The following is a 15,717-nucleotide window of genomic DNA, read 5'->3' as shown; positions in this document are numbered from 1 at the left end:
GGCATTACTGCTACCGAGTGCTGTTTGGTTAGCATTACTGCTACTGAGTGCTGATTGGTTGGCATTACTGCTACTGAGTGCTGATTGGTTGGTGCTACTGAGTGCTGATTGGTTGGCATTACTGTTACTGAGTGCTGTTTGGTTAGCATTACTGCTACTGAGTGCTGATTGGTTGGCATTACTGCTACTGAGTACTGTTTGGTTAGCATTACTGCTACTGAGTGCTGATTGGTTGGCATTACTGCTACTGAGTGCTGTTTGGTTAGCATTGCTGCTACTGAGTGCTGATTGGTTAGCATTACTGTTACTGAGTGCTGATTGGTTGGTGCTACTGAGTGCTGATTGGTTGGCATCACTGCTACAGCGTTCTCACCTTAAATGGTTCAGCAGCTGTGACTAGCTATCACAAATATTAGCAAACAAGACAAAATACTGACCTGTTAGTTCGGTGAATCAGCTAAAATAATTTACTCAGCTGTTAAGTGGAAATAGAGAAACCTCCTCATATCATGCCTTTCAGCCCCATTCCCGTGTTTCTGTGAGCATCAGATGAAAAACAGAGAACTGCAGGGAAACCTGCTGATTTTGTTCTGACTTCTTTTCATCTGCCCTCAGTCTGAACATGGAACTGTTTACTGCCAAAACCTGCTTAAGAAGACTGTCAGTCTAATGACATGAATTCAGTGCGCAGTAGCTTTAGCTCACATGTAACAATATTCACATTCCAACTCTTTAACGACATCGTAATTCAGAGGACAAAAACGTATTGGGTTCTGGACATTTTTATTTAATAGAGGCAATTTTTCGAAAACCCTATTCATTCTGGCCATAGAGAAATAGAGCTCAGACCCGGAGTTCCTAATATGGGCATAAGAACATGGCGCCGACTACAGAATGACGGCATGACTACAGTGGTCTATTACTATTACTGAGTGCTGATTTAAGCAGGGGTGGGTTTAGTAATTCTGGATGAACATTTTTAAATAAGTTGAGGCTCTGGGCTCCTGAGTTGTGTAGCCATCTACATTGAATAAAAATGAAATAATCTTAAAGCAGTCAGTATATCCAATATTTTTCATTTTACAATTGCTGTAAGAATATTGTAAGATTATTTAACCTATTTTTGGAGAGGATCATTGGATTTAGTCTGCCAGTGTTTAAGGACATCTGCAACAGCAGGGTGATGAAGCATGTCGGCAACATCAACAAAGATTTTTCCCTGTAGTAAAATGTTAACACAGCTGTGAAAAATGATGAAATGGAAGATTTCAGCTCTTGCTAGGCTTTTTTCAATTCATTTTAATGGAAGGATTTCACAACTGAAAATTACATTTTGACATGTAATTCTTATTAAATTCTTTACTTTTTTAATTTGTACTAGTCATGTGTAAAAGATCAATGAAAATACTGTGATAGTAATCATTACAATTTCTAAGTGTCAGAATTAACTTCAGAATCAGAATAAGAGTCGCTTTATTTCACCAAGTATGTTACACATACAAGGAATTTGTCTTTGTGCGTGTACACATTAACAACTATTACCAAGTACACAGCCAAGGGAAAACGAAAAAAATAAATATAATACAGAATAAAGACTAATAATAAAAAATAACAGCTAATGTGAAAGGAGCTTAGGAGATACATATAAGATGTGTGGAAATCTGTATGTAAGCAGATATGAATGTATCCACATATGCACATCAAGTAGACGTGTTATAAATATACTATAAAAACTATTATATGCAGAATATTACAGAGTAATACAGACATTTGTAAAAATGTACTTCTACAGTAGTGCAAATAAGCATTATGCTACAGGAGGAGTTACACTGTAATACAGTAAGGGAGGTTTGTTGGTTCAGTTTAAGTTTAAAGTGTGAGGTCTCCACTGTGGTTGATGAGAGCTGCAGCTAGAAACACTACACAGAAACTGAATTTCTTATTTAGGAAACTAAAATAAAAGGTAAAACAGCTTTCCATGGTTCTCCATCTCATTCATTATGAGAGAAAATTTCCCCAGACACCCAATGTGTCTACCACCATACTAAATAGTACGTCAAAAACAGTACACTACCAGAAGAAGTCCATTCATTAGTGTAGGATGTGTAGTATAGTAGTATGTGGATTAGGACGCAGCTTATGTCTCCCCCTGCCGATCATTTACTGGAAGTACAGCTGCATCGGTTTCCATGGCAGCAAGTACACGTTCAAGCATCACAAACAACGGTCAAACAGTGAAGGAGCTCCAGCAGGATTCAGTAAGAAAACTTCAAGATTACCTGAAATGATGAGTGATTTTTTAGTTTTTTAGACTACATGAATGATTTTTTTGCGCATAGTAAAACCAAAAGAGCTTCTTCGGTTTGGTAGAGTTAATTTGTGACCCTTAAAAGTAACAGTTAGAGCTTTGGCTTGCTAATGTTTTACACAAAATTCAGCTAGTTAGCCAGTTTTCTCGGAAAACATCGCTGAAAATGAGCAAGAAGAGAAGAAATGAAGACAGAACTACTCTAGCAGAGGCCTTTATCCAGTTTCAGTAAGTTAACTCACTCAATAGATTCTATATTCATGTAAATCGTTCAAAACCTTGTAAGGCGATTGTGCTCCTCTCTGCTGTGTCTCAAACAGAATTCAAGTCAAAGGCAAAGAAATTGAAGAATTCAACAATGAAATAAGTGAGCTGGAAGCCAAGAACCAGAAACTCACTGAGCTGGTAAGACTGCAGACAAACAGTGACATTTACAAGTAGCTGTGCTACATCCTTATACACTGTATGTCCAAAAGTTTGTAGACACCTGTTCCTGAATCGCTTCTTCTGAACTTAAGGGTATTAAAGGGGAATTCAACCAAATTTTCAACAGTACTGCATCATTAAGATGTGAACAGTGTCATCCATACAACGTTTGATGTGAAATGCTCCTTTCTAGAGAAACTGACCAACAGGAGTGTTCACAGTGGTGGTGGTAGGAACCAGACGTCCACCTCTAAAAGGTCCCTTATATAAAGTTATTACACGAAGTGGTTCTGAATACGCTGCCCGTTCCTAAGTCATTCATGGCGGAGAGATACATGCAGGGCAAAATAACTTAGTCCTAAAAGAAACCTTCCAATTTACTACTTTACCATTACTAACATGACATGTATGAACTCAGAGGACATGTAGGTTCACTGGGGGGTTTGGATAATAAATAAAATATCTATATTTACATTGTAAACATTGCAACGCCTGGTTCCTATCACTACCACTGTAAAGAAATGTTGGTTGGCAAGTTTCTCTACAGTTAAACATTTCACATCAAACCACTCTGAATGACCTTATTTACATCTTAGTCACTGAATAATTTAGAAATTTTGAAAGATCAGTGAAATTCCCCTTTAATAAGGAGTCCCCTATAGCAGTGCGTAATGTAATAACAATGCAGAATATAATGACACACATGTTATAAAAACTCATCATGTATGTATTAAACAGCTGGAAAGTAATAAAATCCTCATCCAATAGCTTAATAATGTGGCATGTATGTTGTTTATTACATTATAAACTGAGAAGCAAAAACATTAAGAATAATATGTCACAGCATAATGTAGCCTAATAACACACTTGATCACCTGCTGTAATAATTCAAGTGTGTTTTGGTTCACTTAAGTCATATTTTGATTCCTTTATTACACCACTTTTTTAGGAAGAAAAACATAATAACAATTCCTTTTTTAGAAAATACTTAACAGCCACAACTTTTTAGCGTAGTCATTTTAACAAAATTACATCAGCAGTAGTTAGTGTGGCTGATTCTGATTTTATGCTGATTGAATATTTAAGTACTGATGGAAATATGGTGCTTTGAATGATCTGATATGAGTGTTCAGGTGCGTTAATGTGTTATTACATTATTCTGTGACCATATTCCATTATGCTTACATTTTTGCCATTCAATTTATAATGTAATAAACAGCATATAATGTAGTACCTTATTAAATAATGTGCAAAAATGTTATTGGATTTTATTACATTGTCAGCAGTTTATTAGATTATGAGTTACGACATTATGGGCAGTATTTGCATTATAAGTTGCTACAACGCTGCTCCAACTGATTGGAGCTCCATTATTTCAAAGAACGTAGTTCCACTTGGCTTTATACCCCTCTAGCTGACGCTTGGCATTGGGCGTGTTTACCTTAGGCTGATGTGTGACCCCCAGAGCACCTCGTTCAAATCCAGTGCTTTTCTATGGAGATTGTATAAGATGTATGAGCAGTGAATGTGTAGAATAGGAAACATAGAGTAAAGAGCATCTGCATGTTGAATTTTTGGACATATAGTGTATATATCTGACCCATTTGGCTAACATTGTCAAAGCAGCATTTATTTGATAAAGCTGATGAAATGGCAATGATGTACTTCAGCAGGACCAGCTGAGAGAGGAACAGCTGGCTCATATCCGTGAGCTTCATAAGCAAGCAAAGGAGCAGGAGAAGAAGCTGGAGCAGAGGGAGGTGGTGAACAAGGAGCAGGTGGAACAGGCCCAGCGGCACAACTTAGAGCTTACACACAGCCAGGAGGAAGAGCTAGAAGGTACACATTGCCATATATGCATCAGTGCAATTGTGCATTAATTTGGAAGACAATAAACTGTGCATACAAACTGTGGCAAATTCCAGAATTCCAGAAAGTGGGCTGCAATTCCTGTTCGGGAGCCAAAAAAATCATTTTACCACTCTTCTCAATAAGGGTTCTGTTAATGGTTCTGGACATACAGTTCTAGGTAGTATCTTGTTAATTGGTATAGAACCTTTACATTGTGTGGAGGTTCTTTAAGCTTTAAAAGGTTCTTTGTACTCAAACATTTTTTTACAAATAGAATAACTGAAGTTTGGGAGGTGTGCCATGCCTGAAGGCCCTTCCAATCTCTGTTCCAATCTAACCTTCCTTCTACTCTAACACTCCGCCAGCACCTCATCTCCCCTGTTCCGTGGCTCTATGTGTCAGTCCTACCTCTGTTCATCCAAAAGTGGGGTTCTGGCCTTCTTGCTCAAAGCACAAGCTGCCCAGAACTTCAGCCCAAGTTCTTAATGTTACTGCAGTCATACAGTCTCTTCTCATACTGCAACCATATGTCAAAGACATGGTCCAAACTCGCAAAGAATCATCCTTTGAAAGGTTATTCAAGGATTCAAGGAACCAAAAGGGTTCAATAACTTTTTTTGGTCCATTTATTTTCTAAAGTGACATTCAGAGAAGTCTATAAAATATAACTGCTGAAGTGTTGAAAGAAATACAGCAAGATGACTGAGGCATTTCTGGGCAAGTTCAGATGACAGGATAGTACAAAAATGTTCTTTGGAGTGACGTCATAGGACACATGTCAGACTTCAGTCCTCTTGGGCCACAGCCCTGCAGAATTCAGTGTCCTGCTTCACTAAACACACTCAGTAAACACAACATATCAGGAAGGGCCTTCGTGAATTTAGAGGAAAAACTAATCTCCACAGAGCTGTGAGCCAGAAGGAACCCAGTATGCAGAGGTGTGGACTCAAGTCATATGACTTGGACTCGAGTTCAACTCGAGTCATGAATTTATTGACTTTAGGCTCGACTCAAGAAAACTGAGAAGGACTTCGGACTCAACTTTGACTCAACCAGTGACTTGGAATCTGACATGGACTTATGCATCATGACTTTGAATGATTCATTGTTTATGGAATTCGTCGTTCCACCTTAAATGGTGCAGCAGTTAGACGCCAGAACCAGTTAAGGTGGAACCTAAGAAAAAATTAAGAATAAGAAGCTGACAGACTTTGTATTTTGGTTGGAAGGGTAAAAAAATAATAAGAATAAAAAATCAATATACAGCCATACACTGCTAACATGCTGTCATTAAAAGGCTTTTATATTGTTACCAGTACTCAGTGTTATGGCCTTAAATTAGCTGAAGAATGCAGACTGACCCCTTTAGGACTCGAAGATTAGGACTATTGACTTGGGACTCGACTTCAGACTCGCCTGTACTGCCTTGGGACTTGAACTGAGGCTCAACTAACTTGACTCGGGCCTTGAGTGTTGAGTGAAGACTTACTTGTTACTTGCAACTTAGTGACTTGTTTTCACCTCTGCCAGTTTGTCATACCTGCCCTAAAAGAACTACTATTGGTTCTCTAAAGAAGCTTTCAAATGATGGTTCTTTAAAGACTAACTGTAACACAAGTTGTATGAGTGTGAATATTTTAAAAGAACCTTAATAAACAGGTGCAAAAGTTTGAACACCCCTGGCCAAATAACATACATTGTTGATTTTCTAAGTGAAACCCTAACCTCTGAAAGGTTATGGAACAAACTTAAATATGAAATTTTTCTGCAAATTTTAGTGCACAATGTCTATTTCTCTGCTGATTTAACATATTGGAAAAAATCAAACATAAAATATAAAATGTGCCATAACAGCACGTGACACGAAGCACGTCACATTTTATGTTATTTATTTCTCTTTGCCCCCCTCTATGTTAAATTGACAAGGGACACCAAGACCTTCGCCTATGTCAGTAATGCTGCGGTTTTGAGAAATCCATTTTGTTGGTATTGGCTACAGTGCATTACATCGAGGTTCATTACACTAAAAAGGTTCTTATTATTCTTTAAGCAACCAGAAGTGGTTGTTCTATAGCAGTGATCCCAATAACGTTCTCACATCTTTATTTTAAAGACTGAAAATATATAGTATCAAAGCACCACCTGTCTTTGAAATTTAAAGGGCCGATCAGTGGAAGGTACCTGAGGAGATGTAGTTAGAGAAAGTGGTTGCCAAACCGTGGGTCGTGAGGAAGCTGGACCAGTGAATCCTTTTTTCTTTTCCATAAAAGGGGAGTTAGTGAAGAGCATTTTAGATCAGAGGCGACCACTCCACTTCTGCTCCGCTGCTGCTTCCATACAATCACATACATGAAGTGCAGTTATGGAGTGTTTCATGAATGGCGGAAGGGATGCGTGGTTATCATGCTTGAGTCTGTATTTTGTACTTTTACATGATATTTTTACTTTTTTTCATGCAACTACAAACATGTACAAAATGCTACCATTTATCATTCGCAACCGATTTCCTGGTGAGATTGTTTTGCTAAAAGCAGATCAGAGGACCCTTTAAACCTATGAAGTTAGCTGACAACATAGATCAGGATACATTTAAAGACATGTAAAGTGCAACTACATATAAATTGAATGTATTGATGTGTTCATACTGAAGGTAAGCTGAATGAATTATGACTAAATATTTGGAAGTATTATTAAGTATTTAGTAGTATAGACCAGGGGATCCCAATCCAAGTCCTGGCAACCCCACACTTAGCACATTTTTGTGCTTAGTCTCATTTAGCATGCCTGATTCAACTCAGTAACCAAATATGAAATATATTTACTAGACTTGTTGACCAAAAGAACAGTAGTATTGAGTACAATTGGACTAAAGCTTAAGGACTCCAGGGCTTTTTTGATGAGTATGTCTTATTTCACTAATTTTTGGTGGGTCTTGGGACAAACACCCCCTGTACATGTATGTCCTGGAGTAACAAAGTTTGGGAAGACTTTTGTTAGACGAGGGAAATAACCAAACTGTGATGAGCATCAGCCTTTCAGGGCCAGAGTGGATGACCTCTGGTAAACAGTGATGGCCGCCAGCAGTACTTCTAAGCTGCGGTTTGCTTTTCTTCGCAGTTTTGAGAAAGAAATGAAGAACTAATGTAGATTGTTGAGGTTTAATGTGTGTGTGTGTTTGTGAGAGAGCTGCGCAGGAAGCTGGAAGACCTGAAGCTGCAGGTTACAGAGTGCCAGAAGGAACGGCAGGTGTGGCTGCACTATAAGAGCGTGGGGAGCATCGAGCATCAGCAGCAGATCCAGAACCTGCAGTCAGAACTAACCGCTCTGCAGAAGAGCTTTGAGGAGATGTCAGGTGTGCACCATCATAGAGTCTATATGTTTATTGTTACATAGTTTCTTATATAGAGGATAAAACTACATTTTACATTCAATTAAAGAGGCTGTATCATGGATTTTTTTTAAATAAAAGAGTTTGAGCTAGTATATAAACATGTAAAGTTTCAGATAGTGGCATGTACTCCCTGGTCCATATGACCCACATGTGGAAATTAAGATGCAAAATGGAGAAAAGCTGTAAAGAGGAAAAAATGTAAAATGTAAGCTACAGGTCCTTCAAAATACTTAAAATATAATACATACAAGTACATTGGTAATACTTTATTTGGAGCGGCCCTTTGTAGATGATTAATAAACTCTTAACAAATTATCAGTAACACATCAACAACATATCACTGAAGTAGCAGTAGTGAAGCATCTAAATACATTGAAGTAAATATCTTGTAGATGTTCTGTTGATACATTACTTACATTAAGTAGATGTGTTGTTAATATGTTACTTCCTGTCACGGTTTCCCCTTGTTCCTGTGTCTTTTACTTGCTCTGTTTTTAGCCATGTGCTTTCTACCATGTGCTTGTGTTTTTGTTTTGGTTCTTGTGCTCCACCCTTTCTCCCTCACCAAAGTAAAAGACACAGGAACAAGGGGAAACAGTGACACTTCCATTACGCAAAACCTAACCTTACCAACTTTACCCAAAACCTAATCCTAACCCTGACCCTAATCCTAACCCTGACCCTAATCCTAACCCTAACCTTAACCTCAACCCAAAACCTAATCCTAACCCTCACCCTGGCCCTAATCCTAAACCTAACCCTAACCTCAACCCAAAACCTAATCCTAACCCTCATATGTTTTTGACATGTTACTGAGAGTCCGTTGAGTGTTTAATCTAAGAAAGACCACTCAAAATAAAGTGTCACTAATATGTTGTAGAAAACATTATCATTTTGACTGCCCAGTGAAAATAGCTGTGAAAACGTTTACAATAACAAACATACAGTTTCCACACAGAAGCTGAACTGTGAGCTTGGCTTACTCCTTGGTGTAGTTTGATAAATAAATGGCAGGCTGTGTAGCTCTGTCCAATTTAAAACAAATCTGTTTACCACAGAAAATATCAAGCATTCTCTGGATGCCACTTTCAATAAAATTGACGAGAACACATCTCAGCTGATTGATGAGAAGAAGCAGCGGGCTACGGAGGTAAAATAAAAACATATCTGCAAATAACTTCATGCATATAAAGTAGCAGAGTTTGAATATGCATTGCCCCAGCAATAATGGCACCCTTGTTCTGTTTCAGAGAGCAATAAAACAGCTGGACAAATCCAGTTGCCAGGAGATCAAAGAGAATGACTGGCTTAAGCGAGAGGTATAGACGTCCATATAATCTAATTCAAATAATTAAGCAGCCTACATTTTGGCAAATCCCTTATTTTCAAAGGCAAATTGATACAGATGTAACAGAAATAAACTGTTTTTTTTTTGCTCTGCTCCATGTCAGCTTGTTATCTACCATAAGGAAGTCTCTATAATGGACACAGCGGTGAGGAGACTAGAGGGGGAGAACTTGGAGCACATGAAGCAAATTTTCGAGCATCGCCTTAATGATCTGCAGATATCAAGGTAACGCTGAGTGTAGTGACAAAGGTTTGGCCATCTGTCATATTCTCTGGGTCAGCAGTTCTCAACCTGGAGGTCCAGTTAAAGCAGGTTCCAGCAGGATTGAGATTTTGGCTAGTCACAGCATGGTAGTGCAAAAAACACAGAAACTAAGAAACATATTTCTATTTTTTATGTCTTTTCCATAAAACGCTAATGATACCATGTAATAAGCTAAGATAGAGACTATGTGAGTGAAGACGCTGACCAAAAATGTCTCCATCTGGTGTGGTCAACAACAGTCATCTTACTCTATACACCCCCATCTGCTCCTTGTTCCTCAGTCTTATTTCTTAGGCCTGCTTCTGTTCATACCGGGTGGGGGGGTTTGGCAAAAATCCACCCAAGTTCTCAGAGTTCTTTCCCCTCCTACAATCATATAACCCCTCCTTCATCACCTGTTGAGGAGTGGTACGAATTCACACGAGTGTTAGCTAACTATGCTACAAAGCGTCCACATATGGGATCATATATGATACATATTTCTACCTATTGGCGTTATTCAGGTTATAAAGTAGACATTCATTCATTCATTCATACACTGATCAGGCATAACATTATGACCACCTCCTTGTTTCTACGCTCATTGTCCATTTTATCAGCTCCACTTACTATATAGGAGCACTTTGTAGTTCTACAGTTACAGACTGTAGTCCATCTGTTTCTCTGATACTTTGTTTGCCCCTTTTTACCCTGTTCTTCAGTGGTCAGGACCCCCATGGACCCTCACAGAGCAGATACTATTTGGGTCATGGATCATTCTCAGCACTACAGTAACTGACGTGGTGGTGGTGTGTTAGTGTGTGTTGTGCTGGCATGAGTGGATCAGATACAGCAGTGCTGCTGGAGTTTTTAAATACTGTGTCCACTTACTGTCCACTCTATCAGACACTCCTACCTTGTCAGTCCACCTTGTAGATGTAAAGTCAGAGACGATAGCTCATCTGCTGCTACACAGTTTGTGTTGTTCATCCTCTAGTCCTTCATCAGTGGTCACAGGACGCTGCCCACAGGACACTGTTGGCTGGATATTTTTGGTTGGTGGACTATTCTGAGTCCAGCAGTGACACTGAGGTGTTTAAAAACTCCAGCAGCACTGCTGTGTCTGATCCACTCAGACCAGCATAACACACACTAACACACCACCACCACGCCAGTGTTACTGCATACTTTGTTAGCCCCCTTTTACCCTGTTCTTCAGTGGTCAGGACCCAAATAGTACCTGTTCTGTGAGGGTCTATGGGGGTCCTGACCACTGAAGAACAGGGTAAAAGGGGGCTAACAAAGTATGCAGAGAAAATAGAGGAACTACAGTCTGTAATTGTAGAACTACAAAGTGCACCTATATAGTAAGTGGAGCTGATAAAATGGACATTGAGCGTAGAACAAGGAGGTGGTCATAATGTTATGCCTGACCGGTGTATGTGTCTTTTGTTTACAGAATGTACTCCTCAGAGGTTCATTTCACAAATCAGGATTTCTCGGTTAGCCTGTCCAATAGAAGCTAAGGAACATTACTACCAGACAGTCCTCAACTTTTGGCTTAAGTTATCCAGTTTATTTGGTCATCCTGTGTTGTGAAGTACCCCCAACCCCCGGCCTAATGAGTTAAATCAGGTGTATTAAGGAAAACACAATGGTGTGTTGATGATGGGTTCTCCAGGACAGGTACTGGAAATACTGTAGGCTGAGCTAAATTCTAATCTGGCCTGTCATGCTCTGTATTCTACTGCAGGAACGTGTTCCTCACGCAGGCCGCAGGCTTGGAGCAGATGGACTCATCCGGTCTGGAACAGTCTGTGCAGAAACTCGCTCTCATAGAGACAGCAGGTGATCCGTCCATGTGATTTCACTCAGTAGTTGCTGTGATACACGTCACAGACCACAAGAGGTCGCCCAGAGAGTTGTAGTTGGATAAAGCTTGCAATTTCAAAATAAAAGTCCCGCCTGTTGCTTTTTGTCAAGTGAAAAATCAATTCGTTTTAGAATGAGAGTAGAAGAAGCAGTTTTTTTGTCTTCACAGCTTTCAGCATTATTCTCATGTAATGTAAAAGGCCCCCAAAACGGACTTAACAGAAGATGGCAAAACCATCTTAACTTTAAATGTAAGTTAATGTGCAATGACTTTATTTTTTGGAGCATTTTTATTGGTCCATTCATCATGGAATTAAGGACAATAAAGGACAGCTCCAGAGATTAAATGATGTAGAAAACTTAAAAAAATGAGATACATTTTTTTTTTTTTACAGTGACCATATTTAACTGATTAAACCAGTGGTCACCAACCCTGCTCTTAGAGATCTACCTTCCTACTCCAACCCCAATCCCTTAATCCCCTCCACTTGATCTAATTATTACTTATAGAAGTTCTTGATTAGCTGAGTGAGATGCATTACCCTGGGGTTAGAGGAAGGTACATCTCCAGGAGCAAGGTTGGTGACCACTGGATTTCATGACTGCTTTGCCTCAAAGAGATTCCAATATAGGATAAAGTTTGACAGCGAATTGTGCACCAACACAGCGCTCAGTTGCCTCAAACTGATAAATTCTGATTATGTTTAAAAAATTAAATAGTATTTTGATTGTTGAAGCAACTGCAGTGATTAATTTTGGTTAACAGATCTACAATTAACAGGTGTACACTGCAATACTATCACAGTGTATAGTCTATGACAAGTCTGGACAAATTTACACTATTTTCTATTTACCCCAAGCTAATCCTATGCACAATGCTTATTTGTGGGCATACACTTTCATTAGACCCAGTGCAGAAATGAAGTAAGCATGCCTTGGCAGATAGGCTTCATTTTGGATAGGGGGCAAAATTATACATTTGATTTTTGACTGAACCAGAGTTTTAATTAGGTATTTTAATGTAGCTTCTACATCACTGAAATGTGAAATGGATCAGCTGTAGCCTTTCCATATACACTCAATGCCTGCTTCATTAGGTACACTGTTTGTCCATTTTATCAGTTCCCTTACCATATAGGTGCTCTATAATTACAGATTTCAGTCCATTTTTCAAGTGCATCAGACACAGTAGTGCTGCTGGAGTTGTTAAACACTGTGTCCACTTACAGTCTGTTATCTTAGACACACCTACCTCAAAGGTCCACTTTAGATATAAAAATAGAGGTGATAGCTCATCTGTAGTAGTTTATATTAGTTATCCTCTAGTCCTTCATCAGTGGTCAGTTTCTGGTCACAGGATGCTCTTGTCGAGGTGTTTTTGGTTAGTGGACTATTCTTAGCCCAGCAGTAGCACTGAGCTGTTTAAAAACTCTAGCAACACTGGTGCCACTGTGTAGGGGTCCTGATCACTGATCAACAGGGTAAAGAAGATGGACATACACAGTTCCCGGTGGTGATTAGCATCTCTCCTCACCCCTCCGTCAGTAGCGATCTATGTTTCTCAGCAGAGCCGGGAAGCGCCCCCCTGCCTCCCCCCAACTCTAAATCGGAAGCTAGGGGGGCACAGCGAAAGCAGGCTGTGGAGTTGGAGAAGGATAAAACAGATCCCAGCTGCAAGCCCTCCTCCCCTCCCCACGACCTCACCGTGCTCCTCTATGGCAGCCAGAACGACCTCAGGGTGAGTTATTAGCCTCTCTAAACAAAAACTGCTTGAACTAGATATGGATTTTGCATCAGTTTTATTTTGTTTTACTTTTATTCTAATGTGTTAAACTCAGCAAATAAACAGAAATTAGCAGTAGCCATATTTAATTTTGTTAACTGTAGGGGATGAGTAAATTTTGTCACTTAGAAAGTCAACATGTAATTTAACTGGAGATATTCAAACTTTTGCATGCTGCAGATGAATAACAGACATTAATAAAGACATTAATCTTTACAACACATCCAGCCCACTATAACCTCACCTTACCTTGAAATATAATTATTAAAATATTGTGGAAAAGATAACACAAGATGCATCATATGATTTAAAGATCATAGGAGGAAGAAAAGTATATATTCCCACTTATTTTCAGTGATATTGACTGATTAGGTTACTCTGAAAGTTCGACCCTGTTACCTAAATTATAGATTGAAAGTAAAGTATTAACAAAAATGATAATAAACTGCTAAAATGCTAATACTGTGCTAAATATCTCAACCCTTCTCACTAATTTATGCCATTGCCACCAAAGAACAAAAATAGGAAAGAAAAAAAATGCTTTTGAATGGTTAAAGCATGTATATTTTTTTTAAAGTATGTTGAACAATATTAAATGGCACCCAAATAGTACGCAATCACCCAGTTATGCACTATGAGCATCTCACGTGATCGTCTGCATTCTGATGAATTAGGCATTCAAATAACCAATAAATGTAAATTTGGTCTAACACAATGCACGCGACCTTTAATTACAGCCACATTACAATTGTGCTAATAAGGTTTTAATACAAGGCACGTCAGTCATAACACAGCAATGTAATCAATATTTTGTATGTATTTTGCAGCCTGGTTAGAGGTCCTCATCATACTACTTCTTTTGAGGTTTCACTCTGCAAAGGGGCAACTCATACTAGCTTTAACAATATTGTCAAATACCGGGCACATGATTAAAAAGCTTTTCTTCTACCAAAGTTTATACACCATCTGCTCAGTAAATCAGGCTTATAGCAAGGCCTACTGAGTCTGACAATGAATTTGTGATGATTAAAAGCACACCGTGGGCCAGTTTCCCCCCACAGTTTAAGCATAAGCCTAGACTTAAAAGAATTTCCAATCACGATTCACCTTCGGCACTGCAATTTAATCCAAGATTGGGCCTAATCCATGGGCAATCAACCTTATATCTAGATATTTCGAAGCATTATGTGGTTTCTGAGGAACTACCAACCAGAAAGGAATAACTGGTTGTACTTGGTCAAATAGCTGTACTAATGCACTTAATGGTTTTAACAAGCCCCTGGAGCATAACAGTATCAGAGATAAGTGCAGAAGCTCAGAGATAAGTGAGAAACTCAGTATCTATTTTTCCTCCCACTGTCAGTTCCTCCTGCCTGGCAGTGGCAGGAATACAGATGGGCTTGGCATCGCCCAGGAATAGTCACTCTCCTTGTTTGTGTAGCCAGAAGAGAACCCTGCAAAAAGTTTGCATCCTGCGCATTTGTGTGTGTGTTTTTGTGTGTGTAGGAGCTGCTGCATCTGGGTCCGCTGGAGCAGAAGCTGTTGAGCGTGGTGGGTCAGGCCGTGACCCTGTACCCTTCACCCTCTGACAGTGAGGATTTAGCCATGTCGACACACACTGGACCTTCACACACACAAGACTGGGCACTTACCACTCGTACCATCCGGAGCAAGTTCCAGTAAACGCACAGCATAAAAACATCACTGGTTTCCTGTTACAGGAACCAATTCTGTCTACTCACTGTCTAATCTGTTAAAACCTCAGACTACATAGCACATTTTCCTTGACGTCACGAAACCTCGCTATCTCGGAGATGGTAACTTTAAAAGACAAGAAAAAAACGTAACTTTAATGAACAGTGCAAAATTAAGTGACCTTTCATTTACTTAATTTCCAGTCAAAACAGCTAGACACACAGAAAAAGGGACTCATAACAACCATGCAAGACCACCAGAACTGTCACTATTAAATAAGCAGTATCTACAGCTTTCATGTCGGGGGGGGGGGAGAAAATCAAGCTCCACTTTTGCTTTAGATCAGAACCAATCCACAGGTGTTTCTATCCATCTTTCCACTGTGAGAAGACAACTCAGTGCTGTGGATCTGAAAGAATGTCAGGAAGCTGTTACTGAGAAAGAAAATAAACAAAAAAAGAACATTTGCATATCAAAGCAGCTGCTCGTCATCTCAGAACAATAGACTAACCAACATTGTTTAACGTACTGATAAAAATACTGATAACATTTGGCATTGCATTAAGTTGTTGAGGCTTGTGTGTTATTCTGTTAAACATGTTTTCTGCTCTGTTTGATACTAAAACTGATTTAACTAGAAATTAAACAAATGAAGGGTGGTCTCTGATGTTTGTAAAGCTATTCAATTCCAAATAAGACTATTGCTGTTCATGTAATGTTCACACAATAGAAAGGGAAGCTTGCATTTTCGAATGGTGCAAAAAAGTAAATTAATAAATTAATAAAGGATTAATAAATCC

The 15,717-nt window shown here is 39.1% G+C and overlaps 1 protein-coding gene across 1 annotated transcript; it reads left to right on the top strand.

The window, feature by feature from the left end:
* The first annotated feature begins 2,189 nt into the window (after positions 1-2,189).
* On the top strand, positions 2,190-14,905 carry ccdc83 (coiled-coil domain containing 83). The gene is made up of 11 exons (XM_036594457.1): positions 2,190-2,258; positions 2,439-2,536; positions 2,629-2,713; positions 4,405-4,573; positions 7,770-7,937; positions 9,035-9,126; positions 9,227-9,295; positions 9,428-9,549; positions 11,321-11,415; positions 13,008-13,177; positions 14,729-14,905. Exons 1-11 carry the CDS (start codon positions 2,190-2,192, stop codon positions 14,903-14,905), a joined length of 1,314 nt encoding a protein of 437 aa, XP_036450350.1.
* The last annotated feature ends 812 nt before the right edge of the window (positions 14,906-15,717 follow it).

This window comes from Colossoma macropomum, unplaced genomic scaffold (assembly GCF_904425465.1).
Source record: "Colossoma macropomum unplaced genomic scaffold, Colossoma_macropomum, whole genome shotgun sequence".
Classification (NCBI taxonomy): domain Eukaryota; kingdom Metazoa; phylum Chordata; class Actinopteri; order Characiformes; family Serrasalmidae; genus Colossoma; species Colossoma macropomum.
This window is presented reverse-complemented; position numbering and strand designations above follow the sequence as displayed.

Excerpts from the sequence above, each read along its gene's own strand:
- ccdc83 (XM_036594457.1), top strand. The coding sequence starts at position 2,190 with ATGGCAGCAAGTACACGTTCAAGCATCACAAACAACGGTCAAACAGTG. Across the intron at positions 4,574-7,769 it reads CCAGGAGGAAGAGCTAGAAG|AGCTGCGCAGGAAGCTGGAA; the intron begins GTACACATTGCC and ends TGTTTGTGAGAG. Across the intron at positions 9,550-11,320 it reads AATGATCTGCAGATATCAAG|GAACGTGTTCCTCACGCAGG; the intron begins GTAACGCTGAGT and ends ATTCTACTGCAG.